The sequence below is a fragment of the Terrapene carolina genome, unplaced genomic scaffold (assembly GCF_002925995.2).
Source record: "Terrapene carolina triunguis isolate 2854851 unplaced genomic scaffold, T_m_triunguis-2.0 Scaffold120, whole genome shotgun sequence".
Lineage (NCBI taxonomy): Eukaryota > Metazoa > Chordata > Testudines > Emydidae > Terrapene > Terrapene triunguis.
The window spans coordinates 2,170,597-2,182,268 of record NW_020664471.1 but is presented as its reverse complement, the minus strand read 5'-3'; the positions used below and the strand labels follow the sequence as shown (position 1 = coordinate 2,182,268).

At 39.8% G+C, this 11,672-nt stretch overlaps 1 protein-coding gene across 4 annotated transcripts in view; it reads left to right on the top strand.

The window, feature by feature from the left end:
• The window catches only part of HHAT (hedgehog acyltransferase), a 347,015-nt gene that overhangs the window by 223,328 nt on the left and 112,015 nt on the right, over window positions 1-11,672 (top strand). For all 4 annotated transcript variants that reach the window (XM_026652557.1, XM_026652556.1, XM_026652553.1 and 1 more), the window contains one exon: window positions 9,050-9,194. In XM_026652557.1, coding sequence (XP_026508342.1) covers window positions 9,050-9,194 — 145 coding nt within the window. The remainder of the gene's footprint in view (window positions 1-9,049; window positions 9,195-11,672) is intronic.

The following is an 11,672-nucleotide window of genomic DNA, read 5'->3' as shown; positions in this document are numbered from 1 at the left end:
AAGGCATTTTATTAGAGTTAAAAAAATAAAAAGTGGCTTTTGGCAACTCTTGTTTCTTTTAGAGTCCCATTGCTTGGGACACTTGAAACTAGACTCAACAAAGTAATAGAGTTTTGTAGCCCACAATCCTAAATTAGTCCCTGATACATGGAGAAAGATCCCAGTCCTGCTCCATTGGAAGTCAATGGCAGAATTTCTGTCGATATTAAAAAAGCAGTATCAGGCCATTTAAAAAAACAGATTTCTAGGGTTCTGTGCTTTAGTCTGCTCTATTTGAAGTAAGAAAATAAACCATACATTTGCATATATTTAAGGTATAACAAGTTGGCTCCCCCCATTAAATGATTATTTTAACTAACTTATTACTTGATGTTCTTTACTATAGCTTTTGGACAGTTTCCAAAAATTCCATTACAAAAAATAATAATAATATAAAGAGATGCTGTCAGCCATTCTTGGGTTTAAATGGTTCCTGCTAAATTTTTTTTAATCTCAATTGAAACCATAACATTTACATTCCTGTTTCTTCCACATTAAAATGCAAGACGTGTGTCTCAAGCTAGGAAAGAAACTAAAATTAAATGGAATGTAACTTTAAAAAAAAATACTGTAGTTAATAAACCTGTGGTTTATTAATTAAAACTAGAAATGTTGTCCTTAAAGAACTAAGCACAGAAGTGAATCAGTTTGGAATCATCCATTTATTTTAAACACTGTCTGTCTATTTTACAATGATGGGCACTATCCCTTTATACAGTCTTTTAGTCTTTTTGTCTAAAATATTTCACCAAGTTTTGTGTTTAAATCTGCATTTATGACTGCAGTAAAATAGAATGATAAATCAATTTCAATGTACCATAACTCTGACACAAGGCATCAGTGGTCACTAGCTTTCTTTGTGGTTTCAGAAAAGAGGTGTTATTTTTTAATCCTTTTTTGCACATATAGGTCCAGTTTCATAGTAATAATTTCCATATTTTTCACATTGTCTTAATGCACAGCGGAGTTTTTTATTAAAATGAATGTCACTTGTTTACTTCCATAGTAAAATAACTCCTACAGTACTGGGGACCAGAGGCAAGAATGGTGACATTCATATTTTCAGCTTTGGAGAGAGCTTTATTTTAGTAATTTTCAGAGCAGGGGTTTTTTTATTTTGTTTAAATAAAACAGTGTATTTTGCAATCTCTGAGTCCTGTCCTTGGAGCTATAGAAATCTGCAGACATTAAGATGTCAGTTTTTATGTCCTGAACCTGTAAAGCGGTAGACATGAGTAACTTTACTCAGGAAGTTTTCCATTAAAATCATGAGTTAAGTTGCTCATGTGCATAGGTATTGGCAGGATTGGGCCTTATCCTTCAAACACTTGCTCCTATATGTAAATGTACCGATGTGAATAGTCCTGTTAAAGTCAATGGGACTAATAACACAAGTAAAGTTGGGCACATTTGTTAACTGTTTGCTAGATCAGGGCCTAAAGGCCGGATCCAACAGCCAGTAAAGTCAATGGAAAGACACCCATTGACTGGATCCTGTGGCTATAAATAGTTAACAATGCATTTTTGAAAGGAAAATTCATTCTTAGGAATGTAACTCGCCTAAATTAAATAAGGTAACTATAAAGTAACTATAATGCCCCCTCCAGCACCTGAACCTCAGTTGTATCCTCTCAACATGGGTCCCACACTCTTTTGGGCTTTATCCAGGTAATTGAGGGGGCTCAGCACCTCCCAGAGGATTAAACCTTTAATGAGCACATGCCTCTTCAGTACATTAAGACATTCTTAGCTAGTTTCCAGCACATACTAAGCTTTGATGACCTTTATTATGCAGGAAATGTATCACTTCATGTGCTGGATGTAAATTTTTCTGTCACTTACTGTAGGAAGGTCAAGAGCCTGTATCTAAACCTTTCTCTTTTAAATGACAGAATGATGTATGTACTTGCACATTTTACTTGAAACATATTGGTTCTATTAGATGAAAGCTATTTCCAGTAATAGTTTCTGCATAATGGATGACCTTTTATTTGGACTGAAATCTATTTTATTTATTTATTTCCTTAAGCTGTAGGTTTGGAAGATTTACCCCCTTTCCCTGTCTCTGAGCAGCTGTACGGAGTTGGAATAACATACATAGTTTTAAAACCTATAACTTAGACTCTCACTCCAGGATGCCATTTATTGAGATTCCCAGTGTTGTCATCTCCTGAGACGACAAAAGCCTGAGTAATGGATGGGCCGTACATCATATTCCAAAGATCAGCTCATTTGGATTCTGCAGGGCCAAATGAGGGAGTGATGTCCAGAGCTGACAGCCCTCTACCTAGGATGTACTCAGACCTTCAAATCTATGGGAGCATAAGGAAGAGTGCCCACCTGACCACAGTGATCCCATTGGCTCATAGAGAGAGAGAGAGAGAGAAGGATTCTCAGGTAGCCAGAACCCATATGACTTTACAAATCAATTAAAACTCCATCAGTTGTCCCAGAAGTGAACAGTAGCAGATCCCACTCAATATACCCTTCCAGCTTGACTGTGAACCACTGATAACTACTCTCTGGGAATGGTTTTCCGACCAGTTCTGCACCCACCTTATAGTAGCTCCATCTAGGTTGTATTTCCCTAGTTTGTTTATGAGAAGGTAATGCAAGACAGTATCAAAAGCTTTACTAAAGTCAAGATATACCACATCTAACGCTTCGCCCCATTCACAAGGCTTGTTACCCTGTTAAGGAAAGCTATTAGGTTGGTTTGACACCATTTGTTCTTGACAAATCCATGCTGACTGTTAATTATCACCTTATTATCTTCTGGGTGTCTGCACATTAATTGATTGCACTGAAGTTAAGCTGACTGGTCTGTAATTCCCCTGGTTTCATTCCCCTTTTTATAGATGGGCACTATGGGTATGTCTATACTAGCCGCTGGATCGGCGGGCAGCGATCTATCTAGCAGGGGTCGATTATCGCATCTAGTCTAGACACGATAAATCGACCCCCCCCGAGCACTCTCCCGTCGACTCCTGTATTCCACCGGAGGCGCAGGCAGAATCGACGGGGGAGTGGCAGCAGTCGACTCACCGCAGTGAAGACACCGCGGTAGGTAGATCTAAGTACATCGACTTCAGCTATGTTATTCACGTAGCTGAAGTTGCGTAACTTAGATCAATCTCTTCCCCCCCGCCCCTCCTGAGTGTAGACCAGGCCTATATTTGCCCTTTTCCAGTCCTCTGGGATCTCACCCATCTTCCATGACTTTTCAAAGATAATTGCTAATGTCTCAGATATCTCCTCAGTCAGCTCCTTGAGTATTCTAGGATATATTTAATCAGGCCCTGGTGACTTGACAATATCTAACTTGTCTAAGTAATTTTTAACTTGTTCTTTCCCTGGTTTTGCATCTTATCCTGCCTCATTTTTACTGGCATTCATTAAATTAGATGTGCAATTGCTACTAAACTTTTTGGTGAAAACTGAAACGAAAAAGTCATTTAGCACTTCTGCCATTTTCTGTTATTGTTTTTTCTCCCTCATTGAGTAATGGACTTATCCTTTCCTTGGTCTTCCCCTTGCTTCTAATATATTTATAGACTGTTTTCTTGTTACCCTTTATGTCTCTAGCTAGTTTAATCTCGTTTTGTGCCTTGGCCTTTCTAATTTAGTCCCTACATACTTGTGTTATGTTCATCCTTTGTAATTTGACCTAGTTTCCACTTTTTGTGTTTCAGATCATTGAAGATCTCCTGGTTAAGCCAGGGTGATCTCTTCCCATACTTTCTATATTTCCTATGCAGTGGGATAGTTTGCTCTTGTGCCCTTAATAATGTCTCTTTGAAAACTGCCAACTGTCTTCAGTTGTTTTTTGCCTTAGACTTGCTTCCCAAGGGATCTTACCTACCAACTACCTGAGTTTGCTAAAGTCTGCCTTCTTGAAATCCATTTTCTTTATTGTGCTGTTTTCCCTCCTACCATGCCTTAGAATCATGAACTCATCATTTCATGATCACTTTCACCCAAGCTGCCTTCCACTTTCAAATTCTCAACTAGTTCTTCCCTCTTTGTCAAAATCAAATCTAGAACACCATCTCCCCTACTGGCTTTCTCCACCTTCTGAAAAAAAAAATTATCTCCAATACATTCCAAGAACTTGTTGGATAATCTGTGCCCTGCTGTGTTATTTTCCCAACAGATGTCTGGGTAGTTGAAGTCCTCCATCACCAAGTCCTGTTGCTTTGGATGATTTTGTTAGTTGTTTATACAAAGCCTCATCCGGGAAGCTTATCTTCCTGGTTAGGTGGTCTGTAATAGACCCCTACCATGACATCACCCTTGTTTTTTACTCCTTTTATCCTTACACAGAGATTTTCGACAAGTCTGTTTCCTAACGGCTCAGATACGGGCCCCTGGCAGGCAACATACCTCCTGGGATGCTATGTCAGGCCAACAGATAGGTGCCTGCCTTCCCCTCAGAAGAGAGTCATCCACCCTCACTGGACTCTCTCTGTTTCCAGACCATCCCAGACACTGTTTGGTCAACATTCTACTTTGATGATACACGTTGATGTGTTTTTAAAAGTTGCCTAGCTCCTCAAACCCACCCAATTTTCATTTTTATGCTCACTTTAAAAATTATGTGAATTTGTATAGTTTGGTAAAGCTTTGTCAAAATCTCCAGTCGTTCATTTATCCCATATGGTCCTCCAGCTGCTCAGTCACGCCCTAGACTCCATTTTTGGTATTCTTAACTGCAGATAAATAAAATAACCAATAACCATTAGTCAAAATATGTCATTTCCCTTCTCTACATCCCATCCACTCCCATCCTCATTCAGCTCTTCACCCATTTTCCTGGTTTTATATAGTGCCATTATTTTTGGCAAGTAACTACAGTCCAGATTACCCAGATTTAGAAGACACTTCAAGGTATTACTCCTCAGACTGTTGAGAGCTATTATCATTGCAGTGTCTGGGGAAGAGGTTTGAAGAGGGTAGCTCTCATGCCTAAGTGTATCTCTTAAGGGAAAAACCCAAGAATCTTACTCAGAACAACTGGATCGCTTATATTGCTGCCTCATAGAGGTAAGCATGCTCTTAGCAATATCCTTTGGTCATAATGCTGGGTGGAGAGAAGGTCCCTGGTTAACAACTAGTAAAAGGAAAATTTCAGTACATGATCCAAGAGTTAGAAATTTGATTTTCCAAAGTCTCATCTTCAGTTACATACTCATACCACTTGTGCAACTATAATCCTGATGAATTAATCAAAACAGTCCCCATGTATTTTGCCTTCTAACTTTTTTATAACCTTTATATCAACAACACATTGCAAAAATATTTTATTTTGTACATTTGTACAATAAGGCAAACTGAAATGAGAGTCAGCTGGCTGTCGTCAGTATTAGCACTGAATGCATTTAATGTTCCCCTCTAACATAATTTGGATTACAAACCCGAGTCCTCTATTAAAATCCCTTATAAACTTCAAATGCTAGAGACTCAACAATCTTAAATCGCAAATCACACTTATCCTTCATATCTTCGTGGTTGAAAATGAAGGATCAAGCCAGCATTTTGTGTCCCATCCATGAAAGTTCTTTGCTCAATGCATGGAGCATAGGCAGTAGTGCCGTATATGTTCTGAATAAAAGTACACAGCCTTTCTCTCACTTTAAAATTGTCCTGGATAAGGTAGCTGACAGAAAAAAAAAATCACGCAGACCAGATAGTGAACAAAGTAGCTAAATGGATGTCGTATCTCCCAAAAATTGTATTAAGCTTTCAGCTCAATTAAAAGATAGATGAAGGTAAAACTGCAGCAGAGCAATGGTGAATCAAGTACAATGTATTTATACCACACCCATCTTAGTATTGGCATGTTAGAGCCTTATTCAATTGTGTGCACAGTCCTATAATATATACTCTATGTGTAAGACTCAGTATTTATTGTAACTCCCAATTTTTTCTTATCTTGTGCCTGCATTCTTTAGTCTCCAGAAAGGCAGTTCCGTGTAACAAAAGACAAGTGTGGGAAACGACTGTTGTGCTGCATGAAGGTGTAAATTCAGTCATATTAGGACTCCCCAAACACTGACAAGATTTAATTCCTGTGGAATAGGCCCTTGTTTAAAGCACTCTAACCACCTCAACAATCTCGATAGCAATATTGTATTTACATGGAAGTTTGCTGTAGCCTCTCCCAGCACAGACTTTTAAATGAGGTAGATTGTGATGCTAGTCATTTGTCTTTATAAGCCTTCCTTTTGAGGGGAAGATTATTGAGAAGGTTATGCTTAGGATTGCCAACTTTCTACTTGCACAAAACCGAACAACCTTGCCCCGCCCCTCCTCTGAGGCCCTGCCCCCGTTCACTCCATTCCCCCCCCCCCCGTCGCTCGCTCTCCCCCCCCTCACTCTCTCACTTATTTTCACCGGGCTGGCACAGGGGGTTGGGGTGTGGGAGGGGGTGAGGGCTCTGGGCTGGGGGTGTGAGTTCTGGGGTGGGACTAGAAATGAGGGGTACAGGGTGCAGGAGGGGGCTCCAGGCAGGGGATTGGGGTGCAGGGAGTGAGGGCTCTGGCTGGGGGTGCGGGCTCTGGTGTGGGGCCAGGGATGAGGGATTTGGGGTGCAGGAGGCTGTTCTGGGCTGGGACCAAGGGGTTCGGAAAGTGGGAGGGGGATCAGGGCTGGGGCAGGTGGTTGGGGCATGAGATGAGGGGTTTGGGGTACAGGAGGGTGCTCCGGGCTGGGACTGAGGGGTTCGGAGGGCAGGGGGTTGGGACGTGGGGGGGGGGTTAGGAGTGCAGGCTCCGGGCGGCACTTACCTTAAGCAGCTCCCGGAAGCAGCGACATATCCCCCCTCCGGCTCCTACATGGAGGCGCAGACAGGCAGCTCTGCGTGCTGCCCCGTCCACAGGCGCTGCCCGAAAACTGGACACCTGGCAACTCTAGTTATGCTGAGCCAAATCTAGCAATAGTTGCTGCCCTCAGATTACCTTGACCCAACAGAGTGCAGTAGTAGTTCATCTTTCCCAGTGCCTGGCTGAGAGGGCGGTTTAGGCTGCACTTATTTACACCAGGGACTGGAGTACAGACTGCCGAGGATCAGGACAAGTGCAGAAGTTGCTTAAAGGAACATTTGTACATGCTTCTCCGATGTTGCACTTTGTGTTTCTGGGCCCCATCAGAGGGTCTGAATGATGTGGGATTGTAGTTTTTCGTGTATATGCCTAGAGGCCATGATAGCTTTATCTTTACAGATTGGAAAAAATAGATAAATAAATCAAATGTAAGGGCAGTCAGCTATAGACTCCAGACTGTGAATGAAAGGGGCTAATGAGCAAGGATGCAAATACAGGATTTTTGGTCAAGTGGCCACAACTTTTTTGTAACTTAAACACCAAACAATTCATTAAATGACACTTTTCTTGGCAGCAGAAAAAGGGGGAGATGAGGATTTCAGATTCCACAACTGAACACCAGCTTCTAAAGAAACTATACAGCTGAAGTCAGAACTTATAGTAACTGCTGGGATTTTTCTTGAAGCAGTGGAATTGATCATCTAGAGAGTGAAACAGCACAGAGAAGAGCTTTTGAAATAGCTTTCATGGAGACAAACTGTCAGATCTTGAGAAGAATCAACAGAGTGATAAATATTTAAATCACAAATATTATTGCTGTTAATCAAGACTCACCTCAATCCTTTCTCATTGGTAAATTACTGCTTCCACTGGGTTAATTTGGACACAATAGGTGCTCAGGTACTTTCATAATTGGATTTTTCTGCATAACATGAGACATTTAAAAAAACAGTTTGATTTTTCTATCTTTGTTACAGATGTGTAGAAAGTTCAGACACTCCCAAGAAAATCTTTATTGCTTTGTGGATCAATTCCTAGCGGAATAATGAAAATTAGCTACAGCATAGCCCTCAAATAGTTCAATGAAGCAACTGTTTCTGTGCTGAAATGCTACAGTAATAAAAGACTCAGCATCCTTTGCCACAACATCCTGACTTGATCTGAATAGTTGTGAGAGGCTGAACTCTTCCTGGCTAGTTTCCTTAACTCCCATGAGAGTTTGGAACGTTCACTACTTTGCGAGAAGCATTCAGATTCTGAGAGGATGAGTCCCTAAATAAAGACACTTTTGGAACCTGAAAATGTGGTGTACAATATATGTTGTTCCTTATACAAGACTGTAACTATACGGTATGCTTTCTTAATCTGATTTACCATAATGCTATCTTTGTAATTCATTTTAACGGCTGAAACCTAAAGGAGGACAAAACTTTTTAAAATTGTACAGCCAGTATCAATTTACAGTGTGGTAGTCTGCTCCAAGGTTATTGTGGTGGTTAACTTGACTTATATGCTGCATTAACAACAATGGCAAAAACTGTCTTGCCAGTGTAAGTAGTTATACAATACCTAGGTTCGCCTCTGAAATGACTATGAGCAGTGATGTCACAATTTATAGCTTAATTCACTTTCCAATCAAAATATTTGTTATTTTTATAAGAGAACTTATTGTACTAAACAATTCTGGTTTAACTGAGGCATCTGTCAGCGAATGCTTATTAACTAATCAAAAGTGAACTTGCTATTACCTAATCGAAAGTGTTAGTGGCTCTTTAAATTCTTTATATTTGGACAGAATCACTTTAGTGCTTTGAAACCAATTGGCTATTAGAACCTATTGAATACCATTGGCTATATAAGAAGATAAGTTTGCTGCTCAACTCACTAGCAAAATGCCTCAAGTAAGATAATGAAAACTAAAAATGATCTGTTACATTGAAATCATTGTTAAAGCTGTATTTGTTACTCAGTCAAAACTCCCAATCGGTTCAGGGGAAGTTTTGCCAGAGTATAAGCACTTCAGGATTTGTCCCATAATGATTTGGTCTTGAGTCTGAATGCTTATCTGCCATCATTACATTGCATTTTCCAATGTGAGTTGTAAAAATTTTATTGCAACAACAGTTTCTCTGTATTTTTTGGAGTGTTAACTCTGTGTTAACCTTATCTTTCTTTTTGTTTCTTGTCAGGATCGTTTTTTCTCACCAAAAATTTGTCGTCGACTTCACGCTACCCTAGCAGCTGTTTCCACTTCAATGTTGATTTTATCCAATCTAGTGTTTCTCGGAGGAAATCAAGTTGGGAAAATCTACTGGAACAGGATCTTTGTGGAAGGCAAGTTATTTTGACATGCTATAGGTGATAAGGCTTTCAAATGTTTCTTTGGGATTGCAAGGTCAGATTGTCATCTCAATACCCCTGTGAAAAGCTGAAGTAATTCTCTTGACAGTGTAACAGAGATCAGAATCTGTCCCACTGAATCTAAATAACTATAAGTGGATTGTTTAATAGTTCTCCTTCACTTAGGGTATCAGTCCTCCTCTACCATCAGAGGTTGAAGGAGAGGGCACCCGGACCGGGGAACTAGGCTTGCCTAGAAGTGAATTGACACTAATGAACAGGCACTAACACTAAATAGGCAGGGCATGATCATTTGGCCAGGCTGGAAGATTCTCCCCCGGTCCCCCCAACTTTAACATTAACACATCACATACACCAATACAAACACTATCCCACCAAATCCAATGCAGTGCATGCTCTCTGTGAAAGGAACCCCATGAACAAAGTGAGATCAAGGCTCTGTGTCCAGCTAGTGTTACTATACAGTCAGAGCTGAGCAGTGATAATCAAATGCCTCTGTGGTAGATCTGCCTGGGTGGATGTCCTGCTGATATTTATTAAGGGATGATTCTTCTTGTGAGGGAAGTACCCACAGGTTCCTACACTCATATGCTCCTCAGTGAGACCATTGCTGTCACGTGCTTCTCTGGAACTTGTATAAAATGGCTTCTCCCTGTGCTGTTTTCTCCTGCCTTTCTTTTACCTTAGCTTAGGGCCCAGCTTAGTTCAAAGAGCTCACTTAGGAATCATCTTAACAGAGTGAACTTTTTCAGGGGTCATACGATGTTCAGTGAATGTCTCTCTATAAAGGCAACCAAAAAAGAAATTAATCCACAAAACTTAAACACAATCAAATTGCATGAAGATAGGTAACATAAATATTTTAGACTAAAATGTAGTGAAACATTGTTTGGTTTTTATTATTTTGGCAGCACTCGTAAAGCCAACAATGCACTGCATCCTTGCTGTTTAGTATTTTCAAGGAAAAAGTTGAAAGGGTTCATTTACTATCTGATCAACTCTTGGTTTGTTTATTTGTTGTTTTTCTTGGTCAATGTAAGTACAACTACAGAGACAAGGTGGGTGAGGTAATATCTTTTATCGGACCACCTTCTGTTGGTGAAAGAGACAAGCTTTCAAGCTACACAGAACTCTTCTTCAACTCGGAAGAACAGCCCTGTGTAGCTCAAAAGCTTATTACCTCAACCACTTTGTGTTTCTGATATCCTGGGACCCACACGGCTACAACAACACTGCAAACAACAACATAAGCACAGCTAAGGAAATACGACAAGAACATTGGAAAAAGGTAGAGTTGCTAGAAGTATTTATTGGTATCTGAATATTAATATACACTATGGTTTCTGTTCCTACAAGTAATAGTTACTGAAAGCTCATCCATGTCTCTAGTTTGCTGCAGAGGTTTTATAAAAGACCCTTTGGAACTAAAATATGCCCTTGTTCATGAGAAGGCTTTAGCAGTTTACACAAAGTTGTATTTTCATCTTCTGAAGGCAATCATCGTAATTGATTGTAGGTTGGTTTTTGTTTCTTTTTGTTTATTATTAGTAAAGATTTTATCTTCTAGTCCTTGGTTAATTATTGTGCCTTTAGCTCGGGGGGGGGGGGGTTTGGGGTTCATCAGTACAGAATGAGATATTACAGAGTGCCTAGGTTTGGAATAACAAATTAGTGTAATCATTCAAAACTTTGTTTTCCATGTTAATTTAATCACATTATCTTTATTTTTAAGAAGCTGAAAACGTTGCTTAGCAGAGCTCACATACTTCTGTTAGGAAATTCAGTGTCACCTGTTTCATGTCCGTATTCTGGTATCATGCACATGGCTATGAGTATTTGCTACTACAGAGCATGTCTAAAAACTGTACTGCACTGACAAAGGTGGATAACGAACCAAAAACAGAAAGTGGTCTTAAATTTTGCTGACCTTGCATTCTTTATCTGTTCCCACATCTTCCTGCTACTGAACAAATGTCATGTGTTGAGTGCTGCGTTCTCCATTGCAAATCAAGATGAGTTATTCAAACTCTCATTGTTTAATTTAAAATAATTAAAATTGTTGTACCTATGGGAGACCTAACCATCTACAAATATTTTTAGGGTGTAGACTCTAAGGGTGAAGAGAAATAATTTAGATCTCACGTGAACCCATCCCTCAAAATGTTTAAATCAAGATTAAACAGAGCATTATGGTATATGCTGTCAGGGTATTCTTGTGTCAGTCAAAAGATGGACTAGGAGACCTAAAAGGTCTTTTAGTCTCTAATTTTTGTGATTAAATGTGTAAAGTAAGAGATTAAACACTGAAAGTTTTTGACTTATTTGGAAAATTCCTTTTTTGTACATTTGTGTCCTGTACAATACCAGCAGTGTGACGTTCACATGTGTGGTTTTCTCTTTTGCCTTGTGGGCCTGATGAACTGTGGATGGAATGTGTTGTTACTAGAACAT